The 26,261-nt window shown below is 45.5% G+C and overlaps 1 protein-coding gene across 1 annotated transcript in view; it reads left to right on the top strand.

Moving 5' to 3' along the window:
- The window catches only part of CFAP58 (cilia and flagella associated protein 58), a 75,858-nt gene that overhangs the window by 26,460 nt on the left and 23,137 nt on the right, over window positions 1–26,261 (top strand). The window contains exons 10-15 of the mRNA XM_090057160.1: window positions 202–363; window positions 3,262–3,408; window positions 7,354–7,494; window positions 8,601–8,824; window positions 12,135–12,246; window positions 14,426–14,530. Of these exons, the coding sequence (XP_089913286.1) occupies window positions 202–363; window positions 3,262–3,408; window positions 7,354–7,494; window positions 8,601–8,824; window positions 12,135–12,246; window positions 14,426–14,530 (891 nt within the window). The remainder of the gene's footprint in view (window positions 1–201; window positions 364–3,261; window positions 3,409–7,353; window positions 7,495–8,600; window positions 8,825–12,134; window positions 12,247–14,425; window positions 14,531–26,261) is intronic.

Below are 26,261 nucleotides of genomic sequence, written 5' to 3'. Positions count from 1 at the left end.
AAAATCACATTTTCCCCTAAATCCGCACCCTAGAAAGGTTAAATTTCCCATTTGGACTGAGCTGATGGTGACTGTAGCCACAATTTTCTTATTACAGGGATTTGCAGCTGTCATCCAAGATAAAAATCACAAAATTTTATCCCACCCTAATAGTCTTGGGAAGGCAGCTTAATCTTGTTCATTTCCTACTTTCCACTCCAGGTCCTCCAGCACATGGAAGATATCAAAGTGCGGGAAATGCAGATCTTTGACTACAAGAAGAAGATAGCAGAGGCCGAGACCAAATTAAAACAGCAGCAGAACCTGTATGAAGCTGTGAGATCAGACAGGAACCTGTACAGTAAAAATCTGATTGAAGCTCAGGTACAAGACTACATTTCCCCCCCAGGATTTTTACTTTTTTTTAAACTTAGCTTTTTCTGAAGTGAGAGTTAGAGAAAGGAATTTGCGTGGGTGATTTATACGCACAAGTGCATGCATGATGGCAGTTTGTTAGGTGGCCATTGCGTTATCCTGACATTTGGATTGGGAAATGGAATTTATTGTCCTCGTATAGCAATATTTCACTGCTCCATAAAGACCCTGGCATACTGGTGACACATTCATGTCACTCCTTGTCTTTCCCCTGCCTCCACACTTCTCTGCCCTCTGCTAAGTTTGGTCGGCACATGCAGCAGACATGACATAATGAGAATGACATCCCTTTCCCTGCTTCCTACGTACACACGCTGCTGTGACTCATGGATCAGAAAGCTGTAACAGAAGAAACCCTTTCAAGGTGAAGTAGCAATTTTCTGGCAGACTTTAACATTTCCATCTAGGCTGGAAGTTTTGGGAAGCGTGACAATTCAAATTCCTCCCAGCCACGCTTTTCCCTGCATGTCTCCTGAGCAGTATGAGAAATGATGCAAACCACTTATTTAAAAATATGCTGCATTATTCTTCAGTAATGGCTGAAATGCTGGGGGGATCCCGGGGTATGCTTCAGGGATGTGAGCAAGGACTAGAGCCTGGGGTCCTTTGAGAGAACAAGGAGATACATGATAAACCTAGAGACTAGGGTGTAAATTGACAATCTGACTCAAGGAAGGGGTGCAGTGCAGGTATACTATCCCAGGAGGGATGCACCGTGCCTAGGGGCTTCTGAGTCTTGCATGCCTCCCCATTTAGTCTGGAGAGGAGTAAGTGACACTGTCAAATAGCTTATATGCTCCCTCTGTGCATCCTATGAGCTATTCCGGCTACCTCTGGTTAGTGGTGGAGCTAGGGCTCCTGTCATTCCTAAACTTTTTCTTCCCGCACAAAGTTTCAGACTCACTGCCCCAGCTTCCCTCTGCATGTGGAGTTACAGTGGGAAGTGGGAGTGGAGGCCCTGCCTGCTCTTCCCTGCTTCCCTCCATGGGCAGGTAAGGGCTGTGCTATCATAGCTCACAGCAACAGGTGAAACACAAGTTCAATTGGATGATGGACGTCTATGTGTGTAAAGTGTCCACAGGAATAAGGATGGTGCATGGTGAGAACCCAAAATGACTTTTCTTTTTTTAACTTTTTAAAGATATGATAAAAACTTGTCACCCAAGTTCCTTACCCACTTCTAGAGAACTGGCAGCTATGACCTGAGATAGGCTAATGCATTCAATTCTTCTGTTCAGTAGGGAAGAGGCCTCACCATATTCTGTGTATATATACAGTCCTTGCAGGGGTCTCTGCAGGATACTGCCTACTACAGAGGCCATTTGCTTACCCCTTGCAGATTATTTGAGGTATAACTTGTGTTGAATGAAATATTCTGTGTCAGACGACAGCTACTGTGAGAGCGTCCTTTTGGTTATAATGACACCACTGGACTGTGTGCAGCAATAAAAAAAAATACTCATTCATAGTTCAGTAGCAAGCCAGCCAGCCATGAAAGAAAAAAATTGGCTTGTCTTAAAAATTATGCAAAATTCTCATTCTCTTGGGGAGTAAAATAAATTGGCAAAAACTTGTTTAGATAGAGCAAAGCTGGCTGCAGGTATTTTTGGATTGCTTAATAAGAAAAGGTCCCCCGTTAGCCTGCCCTGCCCACATTACTTGTGGTCTCCAGGGCGTCGTAATCTCCAGCTCAGTAAAATCTCCTAGAAACGGATTTCTTGGCTGGGTTTCAGCAGGACATATTTGCAAGCATGCTTTCAGCTTCGGGGTCCTTTCCAGCCTCGGGAACTCATGTGTTTATTTAAATATGCAGGCTCAGATTCTTGTCTTCTGCAAATAATGTTGAGGCCTCTCTGTCCTCTCCCATTTAACAGAGCAGAGATGCATTTGGGTGTGGGCCTGAGATCCAGATTTTAAAATACCTGGCCTCTTTCCAGAGTATTGCAGAGATTTATGGGCTGTCTAGCAGACTTTGCATTTCATTTATTCCTGTAATGTTCTTATAACAAAAACTTTATGTATGTGCACACGGGCAGTCTCAGTGACATCATTATTACAGTCTTCTCTGGCTTATTTGATTAATAAGTACCAGAGCTCCGAATAGGGAGTTTTGTGGATATAAAGCATGTTCCCAACTTCCCCAGAACACACCCTGCTTCATGTATCTGCCAAACATGCATGGCATCCACTGGTCTTTCCAGCCATTTATGACTCTAACGTGTGCTTGTCAGTGTTATTTCTGAAGGGTACCGTGACTCGTCACCTTCAGTCTCACGTGATTAATTCTGTCCTTGCCAGAAAACCAGCCGGAGCTCAGAGTTGGAGGACTTGTATGTTAACTAAAATCTTATTGCAGGAGGCACGCCTCTACCAAGTGAATTCACACACAGCGAATCTGCTGGTCTTTCATTCTCTGCCATGATTCATACCATCACTATTGGTCACAAAACAAGAAAGGTGTGAAAACAGAGGGACAGGATCAGAATTGGGATAATAACTTAGATCACCTGTTTGGGCTTACGGTGTTTCCAGTGCTCTAAATAAATAGCTTATTCTTCTCACTGTTAAATCTCATTATTGTTGTCAATGTTCCTTTTCATTGTCTGCTTACTGCAAAGCCAGGCTAACATAAACAGCAGATTGTCATTTTTAATGCTGTAGCTTTTCTTCTGTAACATTAAAAGAAATCTCAGGAAGATGGGGATCTCATTAAGGATTGTCTCCTCTCAAGCACGGTGGCTGTATTTCCTGTCCCAGTGTTCCTTGAATTACTGTGTGCAACATTGCTTTATTTTCTTTTAACCCTGTTTGTGAAGAGTTATGGGGGTTTTTTTTGGGTCCCATTAGGACGAGATCACAGAAATGAAGAAAAAGCTCAAGATTATGACCCATCAAGTGGATCAGCTGAAGGAGGAGATCACGACCAAAGAAGCTGCTCTTGTGAAAGTGCACCTGGAGCACCAGCGGATAGAAAAGGAGAAGGAGTCTTTGAAGGTAAGAGTTATGACTGGTAGGAGGCCCTCCAGCATTTGCTTTGAAGAAGAGGACATAGTTTCAAAGATTGGGTGATGATCACTCTGCTGTACTCTTAAAGGACTACTCTGTACCTGAAGCCCAAGCTCTCAGCTGCCTTAACCGTCATTATTTACACAAGTCTTTATGAATTGGATAGAAGAGGAGTAGGTCCTTTTATTCCTCCATGCCTACAACTAGATTCATCAAATTCCATAATCTCTTTTCCTCTCAAAACTCCATCATTGTTTCTACAAGCTCTTGTTTGCTTGCACGAACACAAGCTTTTGTTGCCGCAATGACCGCACCAACCTTTTTTAATATTGACCCATTGAATTCCTGTTTTGATTGCCTTTAACTTCTCTGTCCATAGCTTTCAGTGCTAACACAGTGCTAGCGCTTTTCACAGCCCTGTCGTGTTGTGTGACCCGCAGACACAAGCCTGCTGAGTACAGGGCAGTTTCTTATGTGTTGTCTTCTCAGAAAGACACTTACTTTCCTATTGTGTATGATATAAAGCAGGAAAACCTGTGTTAAATCACAGGGAAGTGGAGCTCTGAGCTCTGGTTCTTTTACTCAGCACTGACTGAACCCCCGCCTGCCTCTGACTGTATGACGTACTAAATGTGCATTGATAGCTTAACCCAATTTGCTTCTCTCTTCCAAGATTGTAAAGGGTTAGTGTGTCCATAGCAGGTCATTTTTATGTCTTCACTTAGCACCAGAAAAAACCCCCTATCCCCTGCCACTTTTCACAAGGCTTTCTTTTTTTGTCAATTTATTGCTATGCTCCAATGACTCCTTACATTTCCAGCCACTGTCAGCACATTGCGGATATGACAGAACGTCAATAGAGCTTTGTAAAGAGGTGATGAATTCGAGTTCCTCTACCTGATCTGTCTCCAAGTTGTTATGACAGGGATGGAGAAGTCAAACACTGCCTCATTTTCCATGTGCTGCCTTCTGCCTTAACTAGTCCCCAAACCTGTCTTGTCATCTCAGAGCCATCCTCCATCAATTTGACAATCCCCCTGATTGCTGCACTGTTTTACCCACTCAATTATTTACTAGCTAGTGTGTCCCTGAACTGACATCATATTAGTGAGTGGCTTCAGGGCATTGTGGTCTTTCACCTGATTGTCTCTGCTGCAAGCAAGGGTAAAGAACTGAGAGGGCTGACTGGCACAGGCACAAAAGAGCCCAATTATTCCTGTAGCACAATGACTTCAATTTGTCCTGCTTGCACTAATATGAAGGAAGCAGGCTGTTTCTGAGAAATCACTTTAAATTTAATTGTGTAACATGGGCAACTTAGACTCGCTCAAGTGCTTTTCTTCAAGTACTGGGTTTATGCTTGGTACAGCCAACATAGATGGCTTACCCAGAGATATTTTACACGTATGCACCCATGCTGTGTATCTGACACCTAGAAGAGCCTTAACGATGTACAGCTTCTCTGGAGGGTCCATACAAAGAGCGGGTGCTGAGTTTCCTAGCACCCCCGGGGCTGATCCCAGGCAGAAATCCCAGCAGAGTAGCTTTCTTGTGGCGTTACAGCATGTTGTCTCCAGCCTCAGATGGAGATCGGTTCTCACAAAATTCCCTCTCCTGAACACTTCAGCACCTAATCATGTGTTGGTTTGAATCGGTGCCAAATCTTGGCAAAAGTTCAAGACAGTTTTTAATTCCTGCAAAAATGGGTTCTCCCTTTTCTAATATTCTGGGTAAGAACCTCATTTGTCTTCCAAGGCACTGTGCTAAACCCGTTGAGGGATCCTGCCCTTTAAACTACAGGCAACATAGCTAGACGTGTATCCTATACTCGTATTTTTCTGTCCAAAAAGTCCCAGAACTGTCACTATTGAAACCACTAATCCCAAACAGACTCCTGCAAGAGTTTGGAGGGTCCCTGTGTGCCTAGCAGTGGTTAGATTCATTACTGTACTTGGCAACCCAGATTTATATGTACTCAATGCACTCTAGTGTGGGGATTTGTTTATGTCGGTGTTTGCTGCCAATGTGTAATGCCACATCTTGTTTACAACTTATATCTTCTGTGACATAAGGGGAATGCAGAAGTTTGCTGTGTTAAAAAAAATAGCATGCTGCAGTGCCAAACGCGCGAACAGTTTTACATTTGTAGACAGCTTTTACAGACTGTTGATTGTATTTTAATATACAGTGGCTTACGTTTTTGTTCCACTGATGGATGCAGATAAGCATCCTGCGCTGAGTAACAGAGATATGAATGTTACACGTAAAAGTTTTATTAAAGGAAACAAGAGCAGAACAAGGTGTTTCACTATGATGATGGAATTGTTGTTCTGTCGTCTTAAATTATTGCTTTCACCTAGTCTGACGCTCTTTCTCAAGAGGCAACTTGAGCATCTCCATTTACTGCGATCAGATCTTTGCCAAAGTTTTTCTTTTTCTAGTGTGCTGGCTTAGAAGCTTTTGAACCTGCATAAGCAGATCTTCAGACAGCTCTAGATTGCCTAGAAATGCTAGAAATCTCTTTCATAATCTGGCAGGATTTTATTGCCTTTTTTCTGGGTCCAAGTGTTGAATTTTACTGTGCAAGCCAATGAGATGTGAGGAGCTGATCAAGTCACAGATGTAGAGCAGGTGGATGGCATGTAAGTTCTCTCTACATAGCTCTGTAATGGCATATCACTCCATTTATTATTATTTATTGTTATTTAGCTTAGGATGATACAGTGGTCACAGAGCAAGGAGAAATATATTCACAATTTTATGTCCAAATTTTGCAGCCGGCTGATTGCCTGAGGTGTCGTGTTGTGCAGATCCAGTGGAGGTCTGTTAAATGCAGAGATAATGTGATTTAAAGTTTGAAAAGGGGCACTACAGTCACAGTTTGGTGAGCTAGTCCAGCCCAATCGATATAACAGATCCATGTCTGCCATGTCCTGTCCTGATTCGGTTTAGAGAAGACCAAAGATATCTAGGGAGGTCAAAGCCAGCTGGGATTTGGAATAATAATTTCTGTATCAGGGGGTAAATTCAGCCACTCTTGGATCCAGGCAGCTTGGATGTTAAATGAGTCTTGCTTGAGGCAAATTGCTGTTCTCCACGTGGGATGTCTAGATTTTAATTTTGGCCATGGTGGGTTTAGAAGAGCCTCATGTATAGGTGGCTGTGGGTTGTTTTTTATTTTAGCCGATAATTTAGTTAAGGCATTTTTCCTTCTTAATGGGAGATGATGTGCATTACTAAGATGTATGTTACTATCACTCCTGATCAAGGGCATCCCCTGCTAATCCAGTTTTCCCCTGCTCTCTAAATTTGGCCAAAGCACTGTAATTCAGATTTTTAGAGCCTTTTTCTATTCCATGCCTGACTGCCACCCATTTCTGCTTACGTTTGTTAATCCTGACATGCAACACCCCCTGTTATTTCAGTGCTGGTCATCATCAGTTCATGCAGACAGCTGCTGTGAATTGTCCGAGGTATCATGGATTATCCTCCTTTTAACCACTAGAATGAAATCATCAATCTTCTATTAACTTGTCTCCCAAGTCAGCATTGGACCTGCGTCTCCTGTGCTGTAACAGTAGCCCAGAAACAACTGAATCCTCCCACCAGAAACATCTTTCATTTTCCTTTATTTCTATCACACAAAGCACCCTGAATTACAAAACCAACCATTACTACAAATATGAAAAATCCTTTCAAATTTCTCCTGGGCATAACACGCACGCCAGAAATATCTGACAGGTTTTTTATAGCATTTTTTACGGCCTTTGTTATGTGTTTGCTTGCATTACTTATTTGTGCTCAACAACTAGCAAAGTCTGTACAACTTGGGGAACTAAATGGAAGTGCAAGGCTGTGTCTAAGTCCTAATCCTAAATTACGTAGTGGGGAGTTATTACTAAACACAATGTACCTGTACCTTTGCTTCTGCAGGCTGAACTGCTTAAGATGAAACAACAAGCCCTGGAGACCAAGCACTTCATTGAAAAACAGGAGGCAGAAGAGCGAAAACTCTTGAAAATAATTTCTGAGGCTGACACTGAGAGGCTGAAGCAGAAGAAGGAATTAGACCAGGTAAGAGTCTTTACCAGAGAAGGAATGTCTCCTCCCATCAGGCCATTGCAGCTTACAGGAGCTAGGACCTTTTTCCAATATCTCCTCCCCTCTTATTGAGAGCCATGAAAGTTGACATCACCCCGTTGAAGCAAACTTGTCCCTGTATTAAAGTCAGGGGAACTACAGGTGTTGAGATTAACTGGGCATCTGACCCGACGCTGCGGGGGTGGCTCTGAGCCTTGTCAGTCTTTCAGTCACCAATAACAAAATCATATTTTGATGCAAATGCTCCAGACTGGGAAAACTGCATGTAATAGGCTGCTTTGCTAATGAGAAAATTGCCTGGCAGTGGGGTAGGCAGTTAATCCTTTTAGCCCGGGGGTAGCCAAACTGTAGCACACATCACAAGTGGTATGGTCAGCTTCCATAGGCAACTGGTAGGGGGACCATGGGGGGGGCATGTGCCCCCTGCAGGGCTGTTGGCAGCTTCTGCAGGTGCTTGCCAGCCCCACCCCTGACGCTGATGCTGACACCGGCTTCCACGGGTGCCCCCCCAGACTCAGGAGGCACCAGTTGCCTATGTCAGCTTCTGCATGTGATATACAGCAGACTGGGGAGGGAACAGAGAATATAGAAACAAGTAGGTCAGGGAACAGAAGGAGCAATGGACCAAGGAGTAGGGGAAGGGGATCATAGTGGTACTTGGTGGGGGCATGGGGCTTACCTTGTAGCATGCCTCCCGAAAAGGTCGGTCCCCATATTGTTGCCCATCTCAACTGCTGTCAGTGCTTTGCTGTTAGCAGCCCTGGACCTGACTAGGTCCTGTCCATTTTAAGGCTGCTGTTAAAAGCAACCAGGTAAGGAGCCTTAATAAGGTGCAAACAGCTGAGAGCAGACTGTTTGCTCCCCACCATGAACAAACAGCTGTGCTTAAATCAGCTTAAACTGCATTTGAGATTGAAACCAGTGAGATTTGGCAAAGTGCTACTGCCGTTTGCATGATTTAAATGGTTGCTCGCCTTGCCCACAGGTATGTTATTTGGACTATAATGTGCAGTTACTAATGTTTTTTGACTGGCAATTACCTAATGACTGCAGCTTGGGGCTTTGCCTGGCACCCTCAGGTTATCAGTGAAAGAGACATCTTGGGATCCCAACTTGTTCGGCGCAATGATGAGCTGGCTCTCCTTTATGAAAAGATCAAAATCCATCAGTCCATCCTGAACAAGGGGGAGATCCAGTACCGGCAGAGGGTAGAAGATATCCGGCTCCTCAAGCTGGAGATCAAGAAGCTTCGGCGTGAGAAAGCAATTCTTGGCAAGAGCGTGGCTAACGTGGAGCAACTCAGGTAGAAAGACAGAATAAATCTTGCCAGCGGCTGTAGCTGTGACATTGCATTTGAGACACTGGAGAGACCTTGTTTTCACATGTGGGAAAGATTGGTATTTGCTTGATCTGACTTCCAACACGGGTTCGTTTCGGTTCAGAACCGGCTGATCAGTCATTAGGGAAAAAGGGAGGAAGGGAGGGAGAGAAAAGACACCTGGACCAAAATGAATGCCATGTCCAAACTTTACCTTGTGCCGTGAGTTACTAGTTTTACAAAGCCAGCTTGACAGACAGTAGTAGAAAAGGTGTTCACAGTTCAGTGACCACTTCGTGGTTTGGTGCCCAGGGCTTGCATTAATGGGACTGCTTTTTATTAGGCAATCTGTGGAGGACGGAGACCATTTGACATATTTATAACAGACCACCATACATTTTCAGCACTCCTTCTGCCTAGATTTATATGCAGACTTGATCTGCAAGGAAGATTGAGCTAAATTTTCATTGAAGGTTGTGTGTCTTTAAAAGTGAAGCTTTATAGCCCCGGCCTGATTTAGTTCCTCGTACTTTTGCTTGGTATTTAAATATCCTTCTTTTTAACCATGCCATGTATGAGGCATGTTCTCTCCTGCTGGAACGCTATGCTAATATTGGGAACTTCCAGAGGAAAAGGGCTCTGTTTTCAGCAGGTAACCATGCTCCACAGCTCCGAGAGGGAAGTCCTGGTCTGTCTACCCACCGTCACAGCAATGTCACTGCTGTGACTTCTTTGGGCTAGATCTGCAATGTGAATTGACTCCACTCGGATGATTTCTGTGGGCCTATACCGAGTAACCCTAGCTGGCAATCTGGCTGTTGATTTCATTGGAGTTGCACTATTTTGAGTGATATAAAGAGAGAGAAGAGTTGAGGTGTAGTACTGATAACTGCAGTTTGCATTCACTGGCTGCAAACAGGGGCAGGGTTGGAGCCTGTTGCCCCCATTTATCAGGCTAGAAGCCTGTTCCTGTTTGAAATGCAGGAAGTGTCCTGAAGTGTAGCACGGTACCCGTCATCATGGGTGGTTCAATTCTTGCTAACTACAGCAGCGAGCCCTACTTTAATAAACTCTAAAACCTTTGCAAAAAGCTTCCTGTCAAAGTTGTCTCTTTGTCACGTGCGTGACTAGTTATCTCAAACACAGTTCTGCCATAAACAGCACGGTTTGGGAATGGACGATGCATTTTTCCCTTTCTACCATTTTATCCCAACCTACAGTGGGAGGATGAAGACTGTAGTGTCAGGCTCCCTAAATAATAAGCTGAGTTCAACGTAGGGTTGATGGCATCTTGGCAGGGAGAAATGCACTGTGGGGGCTGCAAATAGGAGGCAAAATAGCCAGTACCACCCTTTTGCTTGGAGTATGAGAAGCTGCAGGAGCCCAGGACAGGCGATAGGGGCAGGATCCCACGGGTGCAGTACATGCCTACAGCAAGATGAGTTTTCACCATAGCATTTATTCCATTTTTAAGCAGCCTCTGCTTTGGAAAGTGCTTTCTGCAGCATGGCGGGGGATTAGAGTGAGGAGGTGTAAATGACTCCTTCCGCTTATAGTTTTACACTAATCTGTTTTGTGAAGTGGTGTTATTACTACGCACAGCAAGGGCTAAGATTGTTCCTGTATAATCAGAAGAAACTATATTAGCTTGAATGAAGATGGTAAAAGACTATACTATTGCATGTTGGGGACGGAAGTAGATTATAACAACTTGCCCATACGATAATCTTACCAGAGGGTAACCCTGTTCTCCAGTCCACCCCAACCTCCTGGGCAAATTGAAGCTAATAGTGGATGACTATCTGTTCTCCTACAGGGAGGAGAATAAGAGGTAACAAAGCTTCTGATCAGCCATTCCCTATGCATACGGAGCCCCACAATGGGGGAATGGCGGGGTTATGTTTCATTTCAGTTGTGTATCCATCTGTGGCAGCAAGCATAATTGGTCTTTGGAGGAAATGACCAATGGAAACATTGGATTCTGCATTATATTGAGTCTTTAAATCAAAACTGGATAGTTTAAAAAAAGGATGCTCTAATTCAGGTGTTTCTATTGGCCTCTGTCCAGGAATGATTAGGTAAATTCAGTGGTCTGTGTCATGAAGTAAGTCAGATTAGATGACCGCAGTGGTATCTTCTAGCTTTAAACAGCAAAAAGATAACTCTATACCCCAGATGCTTTGTGTGATTATATTCCCTGAGGGCCAAGCCTTGTGCCTACCGCTCCTCAGGCTGTGGCAGGTTCCCTTCTCTCAGGGAGATCTGTACAAGTCCTTTGTTGGGCGGAAGAGCAGCAGTCAAGCACCAAAAGGTGCAGACCTTCTCCCCGTGCGGGAGCAGAGCACCATGTCCTGCTCAGCGCTTTTGCTTTCCTAGCCTGCCAAAGGGAGGTTGAAAGAGATTGGGAGCAGGAATCAAGCTTGGATTTCCTGCAGGGGATTGGCCACCTAGCTGGATCGCTAGAGATGTTCCTTCCCCTGAAACCCTTCCCAGACAGTCTGCTGAACATCCTATGATGAATATTTAAGAACACCGTGAGACCGACATGAGTGAAAATGACTTGTCAGGCACAAGTTACGGGGCTCCAGGCAGGTGTAATTGGAGGAATTATTCCAAGGTTTGCGCTTCCTAGGACATCAGACAAGGTGATCTTATGGGCCCTAAGAGCTGTCTTTAGGGACATATCTTTAATAACATCTGCATCTCTGAAACACCTGGAAAACTGCTGATAGAAATCTTGTATGTGCGAAGTAGTGGTTTCAAAGTGGTTCCTGCGGGGGGACTGCAAAGAAGATGGAGCTGGACTGTTCTCAGTTGGGGCAGACGACAGAACAAGGAGCAACAGGCTCAAGTTGCAGCAAGAGAAGTTTAAGTTAGATATTAGGAAAAAAATTCTCATAGGGGGGTAGTAAATCACTGGAACAGGCTACCTGGAGAGATGGTGGAGGCTTTTAAGACCCAGGTAGACAAAGCCTTGGCTGGGATGATGTAGTTGGGGCTGGTTCTGCTTTGAGCAGGGGGTTGGACTGGATGTGACCCCCTTCACAACCCTCATTTCCTGTGATTCTTAGTAATTTACCTTGGGAAGTGCTGACAAACTCATCACTTGAGTCATTACTGGACAAAGCAATAGACAGTTTATTATGGGGTGCAACCACGTTTTGGGTTCAGGAGGATGATTGGATGGCTTCCACTGCTAAAAATCTTGCATGCTAAAAAAAGATGAGCTAATGCTCAAGCTGTTGTGTAATGTCTTTGTCGTGGGTCATGCGGTTCTTTTTGCTCTAATCTAAAGGCAGGAGGTTTATCACATGCAGAAGGAGCTATTGAAGGAGCGGACCCATTGCCGAGCTCTGGAGGAGGAGCTGGAGAACCCCATGAATGTTCACAGATGGAGAAAATTGGAGGTAACATTTTAGCCTAGTTACTTCCCAGAGCTTGTATTTCCAAATCAATAACACAGCACAAAGCACATTTTCCTTAATGTTATGCAAATTAGCATGTGGAGGGGCAGGCAGACTGAAATTTCCATAGTGCCAATGGGATGGTTAACTGCTGAATGGCTTCCTCACACAATGCAATCAGTGTTATTTTTGTGTTGTTTCCTCTATATAAAATTGCAAAAAGGCTTTACAAAAAAGCCAGCCAAAAGCTAGAGAGAACAGGAAGGTCTTAAGGTGAGGATTAAAGAGAAGTGGCTCACTAGCACGAGTGGAAGGGAAAGGAGGAGAGACTGATCCACTGAAGGTATGCCTTTTCCTTCATCAAATCCCAAAAGTCCTGTAGGATGAAAATTCCCAAGGTGAGGGTCAAAAGAGTGAATAGGCCAGGTGGAGTGGAGAATGGCTGGGTAGGACGTCACATCTGTGGGTGGTGGGACAGGGAGGCAAAAATACCTGTGAGTGTCCACAGTAAACTGTGGGGGTAATGCAATGTATGTTGCTACATAAGCAGCAAGTCTAAATTTTTGCACTACCTGAATCGACCAAATGAAAGCAAAAAAAAAAATCTGTTGGCCATCGACAAAGTCTGTGGGCGTCAGCTGGCACCGTTGGGTATATCACAAAGCAAATTAGAGCCAGCTGAGATCTCTCTTTTGTACAGGCATTGATTTCTGATCTGATGCCAAGGGTTGCGTAGCTGCCCGAGTGAGTGAGTGAGTGATAATGTGCTAGCCTCCCAAGAAGCCCAGCTGAAGATTCTGGCTGCACTGATTAGCACGTTAGTTAATTTCTGATCTTTCACTGCCGAGTCTGAAGCTGTATGGTAAACACAGGGAGGGGATAAAATATAGGGCACCAAACTATGTGAAAGTGGTCTAAACACAATTTCTAACTTCTTAGGATTAAAAAAAAAAGAGAGAAAAATCAGGTCAGTCAAAAAATCAGGTGTGGGAGATAGAACACGGAGCAGCATCTTTCAATTCTAGGTCACCGGTTTGGATCTGGGACGCCGAAAGGCCGGCAGATGGTGACAGCTAGGCGGGACGATTCTGATGGGCTTTTGGTCTAATTCCTAATGAACAAACTTCCCCATGACAAAAGATGCCACTACAGTTACGAACTGACACCAACCTCAGTAGCGGCCTAAGATGGGTTCAAAGACTAGGTCTGTGAATAGGTCACAGAGGTCAAACTATGTGAGCTTTTTTATATCTTACTGGTTTCTCCAGGTGCTGGGCTGAGCTGTGGCAGGCGAAGGAGAATGCAGACCCATGGATGGAGTTTGCACTTCTCCATGCATTCGTATATTTTAACAGCCAGTCTCTTTTGTGAGCACTTGATTCAGTTTAAAAACGTGATGCCCTGCAGTTTAAGGCACTGGATAGGTGTCTGTGTGGGGCAGTTTAGGGTCGGACTCGGGTTAAGGTCCCTTCTAACCCAAATATCTATGAATGAAAATCTGTGCAGGGTGTGGACTTCTCTCGATGACCCCTGTGGTCTCTACTGACCCTCAGATCCTTTGGTTTTTATATCTCCGTGAAGGGAAATTCCTTGTGGCCCCTTTTATCTCCTCCACTAGTCCTGAAAAACTTCTGCAGTCCCCGTATGCTTACCAATCCCAGACAAACCTTTCTCTGGCCCAAGAGAGTAGTTCAGAGCTGCCTCAGAAGCTCTTTTCTGTCTTTCTCTCAGAGCTTTTGCAGGATGCTCTCAGAACGACTTCTCAATGCCTGTGCTCCTTCAGTCAGGGTTTCTGCTGAAGAACAATCTCCAGTTCCCAGCCCCTCTTTTGGCTGGAAATGAGCTTCGTGCAGTCTCCCAGCCCTTGCCAGCTGAAGATCAAGCTGCTGGAATCCCCCACTCTCACAATTAGCTTGCAAGGGACTCTTGGGGTTAGTCCTATTCAATATTGACTTATCATGACAGATCTCCCATGGCTTTTCATTTCAGGACTGCTTATATCCATGCTTTCTTTAACCTGTTTAGACTGCCACTGAGAGAGAATAAAACCCAGCAGCTCATATTTTATTCACTCTCGTTGGAAACATTTTAAGGACACAGGACTGTGCTTTTCGTTTATAAACCGAAGGCATAGCTTGTGAGGCCTAAGATTTCTCTCTTTTCTTTTGCTGTTCTTGGTTAGGCCAGCGACCCAAGTACATATGAGCTCATCCAGAAGATACACACGCTGCAGAGACGGCTCATCAGCAAGACCGAAGAGGTGGTGGAGAAAGAATTGCTCCTTCAGGTACCTCTGCACCAACTTTTCAGACTCTCGGGGAGCACGTCTGGTCTGTCCTGAGCAAGCAGCCAGCTCAGGCGTGCTCCTCTGTTGTTATCTTCCTTCTTTCTAAATTGTGGACTTTGCTTGTTTGTCTGTGTGTCCTCCAGGCAGCTGTAGATGGCAGCACTGACTTGCATATAGGGACCAGATATCACCTGATTAGTTTAATTTATACCCCAATTTATAGATAACTGAAAAATAAACCAAAAAAATCTTGTTTTTATTCTATTTGCAACATAGATCAGCTTCCAAATCAGCATAATTGCCTTGGGCAGGCGTTTTTGTCCTTTTGATCACGTAGCTTTGACCAGGATAGCGAAGAGGATACCTGTTTGATTTCATTTGTGTTTTATCTGCTTTTTGGTTGAAAGATTCCAGTGAGTCTGCATGTTCTGGACATGTTTTTGGGGTTTTTTTTTTTTTTAACTGTGTGTTGACCTCACTAGCGTTTCCCTGAACTTTGACAAAACATCATTCCTGCTGTCGTGATTTCCATTTTCCATAACCTCGTTGGTACCAGTGGATTTTCTATTGAAGAATTTAGGGAAGATGACATCTCTTTGGCCTAAATGCCTCTATCAGAGATGCACGTATACACACAAAGCTTCTGTCGACTTCAGCAACAGCTCTGCACAAAGTACTGAAGACCGAGTTTGTCCCTTTTTATCTGCACTCTTTGGCAGCGATGGCTTTGTAAGAGAAAAGGGATTGCAGTTTCATTTGAAGGTAATGCAGAGCATATTGTCATGCCACTGCCTGGGGAAATGTAGCCTTTACCGCCTAAAACTGAAATTACATCCGTAAAATCAGATACTTGAGCCTAAACAAAATGTAGCAAATAGCCCCAGAGTTCGTTTTACCTACACACAAACCCAGTCCTGCCTCTCTGCCTCAGAGGTACTTATGTGGCTCCCATTAATGCAGGGCCTCGTGATTTAATGTATTTATCCTCACAACGACTTTGTGAAGGTGCTGTTGTATCCATGCCGTTTGCTTCCTTGGTGCTGTCAGGGAGGGATACCACTAGGAAACCCCAGTCACCAGCTCCTGCTCACATGCACCAAACCCAGCAATGCTGTGGGAAAGCTGCTCTGGGGTCTATGTCTATGAAATCTATGAAATCTGTCTCTATGGGAGAAGCAGCCAGGTTGGCTTCACTGCTGCATGTCTGGGTTGGGCACATGCAAGGAGTGGGTGGGCAGGGCATGCTTAGGAGCGCCATGGAAGTAGTGCAGATGCACCCTAAATGACTTGCCTATGGTCTGATGGGAAGTCTTTGGCGGAGCAGGTACTTGCACCATAGCTACTGCCCTTATCATTGCACCATTCTTCCTCTGTATCATGCAGTCCTCTCACTGGCACCTCTGCTCATTTTAATGATCTCCCTTAGACAGAGGTCGGGGTTTTGTTCACGTGCAGATTAAAGCATCACACTCCAGGATGCTGATCAGGACCTGTATGCATGCAGCGTGTGGCATTGTTGGAAGGTGCAACTAGTTTTCTTCTTGGAGCAGGCCTGACTTTAGCATGCTGGGCACAAACAGTGGAGGAGGCCATTCGGGTCAATGGCAATTGAGGTGTTAGCATCATGGAGCCACAGATCAGAGTGACACCAGAGACAGGTGGCTGATATTAATCAGCTGTGCCCTCCGTCTTTGCCCACTTGGATTTGTTGCACTGATGGCCGTGGTTGTCAACCTGGATCTGACTGGTGGTTTCCTTTTGGTGAACCAGCACGGTGGGCTGCAGTGGCTGAGGCTGATGTTCTTAATTAAGTTGTCAGGTTCTTCCCTGACTGTCATCCAGGAAAGAAATATCAAGGAACCCACAAGGAGACACCAAGGTTTGAGACTCATTGAGATATGCAGGGGAGGGCTAGTTAGGGAGAAGAGAAGGATCCAGTGGGCCAGCGAGCCCTCCCTGTTCTATTGTGCTGTTTGTTGATGTCCATGCCATTCATTTCCGTAATATTTGAGCTGCTTCTGGTATTACACAGCATTCCTGAGCCATACGCAAGCCTGGACTGGGGCTAGAGGCAGGAAAAGGTTTGCATAAGGGGTCTTTCCAGCAAGAGAGGGGAGCATCTCCCTCTGGGTCAGACCATAGAGGGGCAGTGTGGACTATGATACTGCACTGGCCTGGGACTCCAGAGACTCTGCTGCTGGCCTACTGAGTGACTTTGGGCAGGGCACTTGATTACTCTCTGCCTCAGTTTCCCCATCTTTAAAATTCTCCCTCATTAAATTCTGATGACAAAATTTTTTGTGTATGACCTGTGTATGGGCTTCTCTTGAGAACAGAAAGTACGCAGCTTCCTACGGCTTGTGAGTGCAGCTGAGGGATCTTCCAGCCTCTAATGAAAGGGATCTTAAAAAAAGAGGTGGTTGTATCACTCTCCCGATGTAGGTGCAGAACTTGCCCTCTTTCCCCCCTTCTAGCACCAGGGTTCAGGCCTCCTTATGAGCAGGGCACTCATCTTGGATTTAGGGAAAGGGGCCCGATCCTGGGTAAGTGGGGGCAAAAGCAGCACCTCACCTCGCCTTAAGCTGCTCTCTTTTAGCTGCAGGGAGCCTCACTTACTCAGCCTGCAGTACAGCCAGTGTATGCAGACCATGTACAAAGCACTCGTCCCTATAAAGTCCCACCAGCCATATTTTAATCTGGATAAAACCCCTGGTGCTTAAAGGTATTTGACATGTTGCCACCTTTAGTTATTGTTCCAAATTGCCATGGTTTCCCAGGAGCTGCTCTTGCCATTGCAAGAAGAAATGAAGCCTTTTGTTGATTCCTGTCACCAGCAGAATCTTTTTTATATTACTGTGGGTGGAAGGTGACAACATGGGAATAAATGGATCCCTTTACGCCACAGTTGTAAATGCTATGGGCAGACTCACCACTTCCAAATGAAGGTGAGGTTTTTATGGGTCTTTCCTTGCAGTCAGGTCAGTTCAGATTCTGATCCCTTGCAGGAGAGTGTGAATTCTTGATGTCTTGATATTTTGCTCTTAACTTTAATTTCTGGGATACTCAAAACTGGAGACTATGGTCTATTGACAGTATCGTGAGGTGAGCCTGCATAGAGTCCAATCGCTTTTAGTACATGCGTTGCATATGGTCAACTGTACGTTTTCTCTGAGATTTCGGCATGGGTGTGTTGGATGGCTTAGATGAGTTTACATTAATACACCGTCACAGTGGTGTGGCAGGCTATACTTCATAAGGAGTATACTTATGGTGTGGTGTGAAGGGCTATACTTCGTAAGGAGGAAGACATGGATAGGCTGTGAAGCCCAGTATAAAAAAGCCTGGTGTTTCAAAGCCTCCCCTCTGTCCAGAGATGGATTAGCAATCTGCAGAGTCAGGAGAGGGGCTCCTTTTGCTGCATTCTCAGAGCAGAAATGTGGATTTTATTTTGTTTGTATAAACATCATTCATCTCATGCACACTGCAGCTCTGCCTTCCCCCAAGTATGCTGGCCTAGCCATGCAAAACACTGAGTAGGGATTGTCTTTTGGGGCTCACATGAGCATATATCGGTGGCAACATTTCTGATTAAGGACCCCAGAATATGAATGCATGTAAAAAAGGTGCCTACTCACTCATCAGGTCTGCTCCTGTTACGCATTTGTTCATACCCATTAAATTTAGCATCCAAAATAAGCTTTCATCCTGACTCCTGTTGCCAGTGCATCTCTGAGCAGGCTGCCTACATCCCATCCTAGCTTCACATCATCAACGGAGCAATTAATGAAGGTTCAACTAGAGAATCTTTATTGCTAGCGGTATGTGGAACAGTCAGAAACCAGCTTGACTCTCAGTTTCTCAGATTTTAATTTGTCAGCAGAGCAGGTTTTGGTAAGTCAGTTATTTAGATAATAATATGCAACACCATGATGCCATTTTGAAGCTGCTTTCCAGAGTAAAGAATACTATACTCTGAGGAACAGAAAAAAATGCCTCTTCTTTTGCTTAATGACTAACTACCTCCCTCTTCTGTTGGCTTGTACATAGCTTGCAGCCCCACTTCTGGGACTGTAATCTATTTGATCTCATATGTTAAGCAGGTTTAAAGAAACCCAAGATTTAATGTTAGATATAATGTTTAGATTTAATGTTAGAGATAATGTCAGTGACTTAGTATTATCACTCAGTGCCTTAACATGTTAAAAGCCAAAGAAAAGTCCTTTCACATAGTCTAGGACCTTGTGCAAACATGCTTGTGGACGTTCAAGATCTCATTGCACTTTTACTAAGAGTACGGGATATTATTCCAGGTTTGGGCATCTTTCACAGCTACTTTGTCATCTTCTGTCCAGCTAATTTCAGAGGTATTTGTTGCTGGTCATGTAGCATCACTGTGTACTGTGGTAATTGTAGTGTGTCACTTAAGAGATGAGTCAAAGGTCTTTGTGAACATATGTGCTGTTTAATGTAAAATGCTTTGAATCTTTCAGGACAGAAGGTGCTTTATAGCCAGAAGTAAGGTAGCAATATTCTTTTTAAGGAAGTCCAGGACTCTGGACTCTGCCTCTCCTCCCCCGTAGTCAGTCGGTGCCCAGCCCAGCCCGCCCCCACCTCCAGCCATTGCTCAGGAGGAGCCAGGCCAGGCACGTGCAGGTGGGATGGTGCCTGGTCCATCTGCCCACCTTCCTCCTGGACAGCAGCAGCGGTGCCTGCATGCCCGCCTGCATGGCGCACCATGCTGTTCTGCCTCCCTCTCGGACTGCACCCTGCAGCCCTGCAGTTCTGGGACTTTTGTTCAACTTTTGTTCAGGACCAGCCTATGGAATCTGGCACTGTCCCTCCCAAACTGGGGGTATGGTCACCCTAGTCCAGGGGTGGGCAAAATATGGATCCATCCCGTGGCTGCCCCACAGTGCTCCACATGGGACCGAGTCCTGTCTGCTCCCTCTGGGGCAGCCCTCACTGCACTCCTACCTGCACCTGCCGGCCTGAGCCCCGACCAGCAAGTGCAGCTTCTGGCGGGGCCGTTCCCAGTGCAGCTGCAGCTGACTGGGTGCTGCTGTGCTCTCCTTGCCTTGTGTCCTGCTCTTGCCTCTGTAGCGCTGCTCCAGCCAGAGGCAGAGGGCAAGGTGCAGCTGGGTGGCTGCTACCTCAATGCATGGGGCTCCAGCTGCAGCTCCTGGCTGCCTTCCGCCCACTCCATCTGCCTGGCCTGATGAGCAGCCACCTGTGGGTGGGCAGAGCAGGTGGAAGGCAGCTGGGAGCTAGAGCTGGAGCCCCCCATGCTGGGCCAAGACCTGCCCCCGGTGAAATGTCTTCTCCCCCCGCAACCTGGAGCAGGAGCAGGAGCAGGAGCAGGAGCAGGAGCAGGAGCAGGCAGGGATTCCACGTGGATTGCTGCAGGGGCAGCCGTACCGCGCTGCCTGGGTGAGCCCTGCTGCACCCTCCCCACCACCGCTCCTTCACTCCCCTCACCCTAGCTGGCTCCCAGGTACCCCCCCCCACGCACAATACCATTCCCACCCTAGGGGCATGCAGGGAGTGGATCATGGCTCAGCCTGGGCTCTGGCCCCGAGCTGTCACCAGCCTGTGATGTGGCTCCCTGATCCCCACCTTGCCTGCCCATCTAGCTCCCACAGCCCTATAGGAAATTTTGGCATGGGGAGTGCTGATCCCACCCTTGACATCTCATCAAAAATTCCTATGTGGCCCTTGGGCTCAAATAATTGCCTACCCCTGCCGTAGCCATAAGACATGTTTACAGAGCTACTCCAGAGAGTGAGTCTAAGATAATGACCAAAAATGTAGTAGCTGAATAAAATAATAGATCCGTTAAGAAAAGGTTTAGATAGGGATGATTCTGCCTCAAGCATAGGATCGGACCTCTTAGGGCTCCTTCCAGCCCTACTCTTTTATGAACCTGTGAGCTTGTAGGTCAGACAAGTCCTTTAAGTGTATGGAACTTAACTGCAAAATGAGCAATGATGTGCAGGAAATTCACAGGGCAACAGAATTACCTTGTTAGGATTATGATTCGTGTGGCTTTAGGAAATGATCTCATTAAATGTGAATGATGTGTGGTTTTATTTGCTTAAAATTTAGTTCTTTCCCTTCAGAGTGGACTCATTCCCTAATTTGATTTTACTACTGAGTGGAAATCTGCTTTGTTCAACTGCATACCTCAAAGTGGGTAACGGGGGGAAGATTCCCATTATACGTTCGCTATCAGTCATCTCTGAAAATTGGTCAGGCAACAAGAATGTAGGCACATGTTCAGTCAAGACCAGAGGTTTGGGGAGAGAGAGAGTAGGAGACATCTGGATGTTTCCTGGAAAAAAAAAATCCTCTACAATTCCAGTGGCAGACAAGGTTCTTTAGGTGAATCTGATATCTTTTATTAGACCAACTTAAATAGCTGAAACTTCCTTACCTGATGAAGGTTTTGAACCCGAAAGCTTGCTTAATAATTGTTTTCCAACTATTTAAGTTGGTCTAATAGAAGATATCAGCTTCACCCAAAGAACCTTGTCTGCCTATGTCCTTAGACGAACATGGCTACAACATACACCCCTGCTACAATTCCTGTCTCATTTAAGTCTAGTGTGTTTTAGTGGAGTGCTGACTGTTATTTCAGGGCTGTGAACAGTCAGAGATTGGGACTTGGGGAATTAGGACCCTATCCTAATTAGTGTAATTAGGACCTCCCTGAGTTTCTTAGGATTTAAGGTCAGAAGTAATCAGTAACTTCTCTATCCAACTTCCTGTATATTACAGGTCAGGTTTCATCCAGTTTCCCCTTATTGAGCCCAATGACTTTATTGAAACCAAAGCATCAGCCTTCAGAAGGACTGTGCCACAGATGGAGAGAAAAGGAGACACTGAAGTGTTGCTGTTGCAGCATAGTAGGCTGCATCCTCAGGTGGCATAAATTAGCATTTGTGTTGATGTTATTACTGAACATAAAGAGAAACTGTGATCAGTTGGGTCACCAACTGTCCTATGGACAGTCTGTAAAAAAACAAAAACAAACAAACAACCCCCACCCAAAGTAAAAATGATTGTCCATAAAGTATGTTAAAAAAAAAGTAGTCTATAAAAAACTAAGAAACAGTGAGCTTAATTGAAGATTTGTCATCAGGATGAGACCAGGAGTGTAGCTCTGTGCCCTGCAGGGAACTCTCCATCTGGGCTTTGTGATCCACAGGAGCCCACAGAGTCCCCTCCTCCTCCTCCCTAGCCATATGCTGCTGTGCTGGCCCTGCCTGTAATGGCTGCTTGGCTGCTTGTCTTGAAGGTAGTCAGGGCTGCATGACCCTGGGAAGTCTGAAGCACGAGGTAGGATGGAGGGGATAGTGTGTGGCTGGCATGCAGCTATAGGGCTGAGAGGGGGGAGATGTGATGAGTAGGGGTCTGTGCCAGGATAGGGGGAGCAGGGCTGACAGGGGTAAAATTGGGAAGTGGGCTGTGGCACAGGCAGCATGGTGTGGGAAAGGGTTTTGATGTGGAGGTCAATAGGGGACTCCTGGTGTCAGGGCAGCATAGTGTAAAATTATTGCTGCAATCAAGTAAGATTGGATTAAAAGTTGGTGTTAAATCCCTAAATTTGAATCCAACTCTTGCTTCTGTCATCCAGGGCCTGGCAGGAGGGTTACGTTTACATTATGTGAAACAAATGTAAGTAAAAATATGTGTCAGTAAAATAGTTTGGTTGTTGGTACAAAGTCTGTAGATTGTCAGGAAAAAAAAAGATTATTCTTGGGTCGTCAACCTTGATGATCAGGATTGATCGTCCAACAGCTTGGAGGCTGGGCTTTTCTCTGAGCTTCATCACAGCCTCCCCATGTGACGTTGGGCAAATCACATAGCCCTCTACACCTCGTTTCTCCATTTGTACAATAAGGGTAGCAGCGCTGCCCTGCCTCCCAGCATTATTGTGTAAATAAATTCATGAAGGACTTTGAGGTGCTCAAATTTCGTGACCAGAGAGCTGTTTTACATTTACCCTTCTAACTTAACTCTGTTCTGTTCAATATGGGGAGTGGAGCTAAACTACCAAATGGAGGGCAAGCTATTTAATTTCAGCTGACTCCGAGTCAAAACCAAGACCACCCTGACCTCAATCATCAAGCTCCAAATGCTGTAGTGTATGCTCATTCAGAAGCAGACCTTGAGGCAATCATTGACATCTTTATTGAGGCATACAAGAAAATGGGACTGATGCTTAACGTTCAGAAGGCAAAAGTCCTCCATCAACAAACTCTTAATGAACAGTTCTCAGCTCCGGTAATTCAGATTCATGGTAAGAGTCTGGAAAATCTTGAGTATTTCCCATACCTTAAAAGCCATCTCTTGCAGAAGGCTGACATCAGTGACACCTCAAATTGGCAAGCACAGCCTCAGATACCTGAGGAAATGGGTGTTTGAAGCTGACAACATCATATCTGAAATCAAGCTCATGGTTTATCAAGCAGTTGGCATCCCCACTTTACTGTACAGAGCTGAGACATGGACAACATACAGGAGACATGTCAAGTCACTGGAGAAGTATTGTCAGTGCTTCCCGCGGAAGATCCTTCACATCCAGTGGGAAGGCAGACACATCGACATTAGTGTCCTCTTGCAAGCAAACACCGTGAGCATCAAGGTGACAATCATCTGACATCAACTTCACTGGACCAGCCATGTCATTTTCTGTCTGACTCCAGACTCTTGAAGCAAGTTTTATTCTCCCAGCTCAGCCAAAGCATACACTCAAGAGGAGGGCAGAGAAAGGGCTTCAAAGACATCCTGAAAGCCAATTTGAAAAAATCCAACGTCAACATCAGCTCATGGGAGACTATTGCCCAGGGCTATTGCCCAGGACTTCCCCATGGGGGAAGAGTCTGCTGCAAAGATCTCAATATTTTGAAACTTGCAATGACTACAGGAGATGGAAAAGTGGGAGTGGCAGAAACAGTGTGTTGAGGACTGAATCAAGAACCCAGAGCCACCTACCTTGCATGGAAACAGACTCTTGTTGATCCCAGATAGGTCTTGTGAGCCAACTTGAGACTCGCAGACAAGACAGTCATGGAAGACATTCATCCTTGACTGCGAGGGATTGCCGCTGATGCTTGCAGTGAGTGAGATGGGAAATAACAGCCTTCGTTGCTTCAGCCTGGTGATTTTGTTCCATAAAGAAAAAACACATTGGAGACTACAATGCTGTGTGCCTTTAAGTGACAACATGGGGCTAATCCTACTTCTCTTTTACATGGGCAAAGCTCCAAAGAAGTTTTCTCTGAGTAGGGGCTGAGCCTGAGACTTAGGATGTGTTTCCACACATTTCTTCATGTGAGTCCAGCTCTCTTGAAAAAGATTTCTTAAACTGCAATGTCCAAAGTTTAATGGAGCTGGTTTCTGCTTGGTCCTTAATTGCAGCGGTAGTGCCGACTGGATGGTGCATTGTGCCGAACACAACAGGGAAGAGTTTGGCCAGTTGCTGCAAAAGAGATGCACTCATCAGGTCTTTCTAGTGACAGCTTATCCTGTCAGGCTGTGGTGCGTGTTCCTATTTCTGGCCTTTATTTCAGTTTTCTGGTTCAGCCTCACTTGCGTGACTGTCTCACCTGTTCTTCATGGTTGAGATTTACTTTGGTTGGTTGGTCTTCACCAAGTTATGTATATAGGAACATGCCTGTTCATTTGAGAACAGGGCCCTATTTGCATGTGATATGCAGGGTCGATGGTCTTACTTGCTTTGGTAAAACTATCTGCAGTGAGATCTGGATAGGTTACAGGAGTGGGCTGACATAAACAGGATGCGTTTCAATACTGACAAGTGCAGGGTGCTGCACTTGGGCAGTAGTAACCAGCAGCACACTTATAGACTGGGAAACTCCCTTCTTGAGAGCACGGAGGCAGCAAGGGATCTTGGAGTCATTATTGACTCCAAGATGAACATGGGCCGACAATGCGAGGCCACGGTTGGCAGGGTTAACCGGACCTTGTCGTGTATCCACTGGTGCATCTCAAGTAGAGCCAAGGAGGTGATCCTCCCCCTCTATGCAATACTGGTCAGGCCACAGCTGGAGTACTGCGTCCAGTTCTGGGCGCCCCATTTCAGGAGGGATGTGGACATCATTGAAAGGTCCAGGGGTGGCCACCCGCATGATCAGGGGACAACAGGACAGACCCTACAATGAAAAGCTGCGGGACCTAAAGCTGTTCAGCCTTCACAAGAGAAGGCTGAGGGGGGGACCTGGTGACTGTCTATGAACTCACTAGGGGGGATCAGAAGGGTTTGGGGGAGACACTGTTTCCCCCAGCGTCCCCTAGCATGACAAGGAACAATGGACACAAATTATTGGAGAGGAGGTTTAGATTAGACATCCGCAAGAACTACTTCACAGTTTGGGCGGCTAGGAGCTGGAACCAGCTTCCAAGGGAAGTGGTGCTGGCTCCTACCCTGGGGGGCTTTAAGAAGAGGCTTGATGCCTACGTGGCTGGACTCATTTGAGTCCAGTCTTTTCTCCCGCCCAGGGAAGATCTGCAAGGTCCCTTCCGACCCCACTTCTATAATTCTATGCCGTTCACTCATAGAGTCTCTCATAATCGCCTTTGACCCACAGTAAAGGACATACAGATCACCCTGTCTCTATCAGCTTGCCTATACTATAAAGAGTCTGTCATTTCAATAGTTTGGATGCGTGCTTTGCATTTGGTGCAATTTACAGGTGAATTGCAGAACCCTCTGCTAAAAATCGAGTTACCTTTCCCAGAACCTTTCGTGATGTATGTATAAGAAAAACCTCTTAAAAAGAGGGGTTTTCTGCTTGGCTTTGTTAAACATTAAAAAGGATCAGGTTCTTTTCAGCCACTGCTCCCTGGAGGATTTTGAAAACCTTGGAAAGCTTTGGATTGCAGCATTATACCCTGAACGCGAAACTTGCAACTCTGGCAGTTCTCAATTAAATGGTTATAGGCCATTGAGCTGTTTGTCTTTTCTGCACTACCAGCAGCCCCTCCTAATACAGGATATACTGGCAACACAGTCTTTTGGCCATCATGGCTTCTACTAGTTTCCCAAGCAAAATTAGTTTTGTTGGCAAAAAACCCTTTTTTGCCAAAATAATAACGTAAGCAGTTCCCGTGGGGCATGCCTATGTCAATCCAAAAAGTCACACAACTCACTGACAAAGGTAGGCTGGCAAAGCTTGTAAGTGCAGATACAGCTGGACCAAAATACAAGAAAGCAAGCAGGAAAAAAAATCCCCCACTTTATTTCTCTCTTTGAAAAATGACAAAACATTGAGACTGCTTTTTTTTGCATCATAAGAGGAAAGTACAAGGTCATTTCTTGACCAAGTGACTCTGTCTGTAGGCTGGTTGTATGGGTTGCAGCGGTGTTACACTTACCTATGGGGGGGATACATCAGCCCCTCATCTCTTCTTTTCCTTTGCGGTGGCGATCGAGTAACGCAGAAGAAACTCGCTGCCCCGTTGCACGCGCCGCAGGCAGTTTATCAAAAGCCGCGCACAGAATTGCCTTGTCCCAGTTACCGGTGATCTACGCGTGGGTTTAGAAGGGGATTGCTACTCTTTCTCGAAATGAAAACTCATTTGTCCTCATGAACTCTGGCTCTGACACCATTCTAAGCCAAGACCAACAGCAAATGTCTAATTACCAGCACCGAAGTTTTGATGCATGGCAGCCTGCTGAGCTAGTGCCGTCAAATTAATTTCTCCCGGC

The sequence above is a fragment of the Crocodylus siamensis genome, chromosome 7 (genome assembly GCF_052110815.1).
Source record: "Crocodylus siamensis isolate JL-2025a chromosome 7, ASM5211081v1, whole genome shotgun sequence".
NCBI classification, from domain to species: domain Eukaryota; kingdom Metazoa; phylum Chordata; order Crocodylia; family Crocodylidae; genus Crocodylus; species Crocodylus siamensis.
This window is presented reverse-complemented; position numbering and strand designations above follow the sequence as displayed.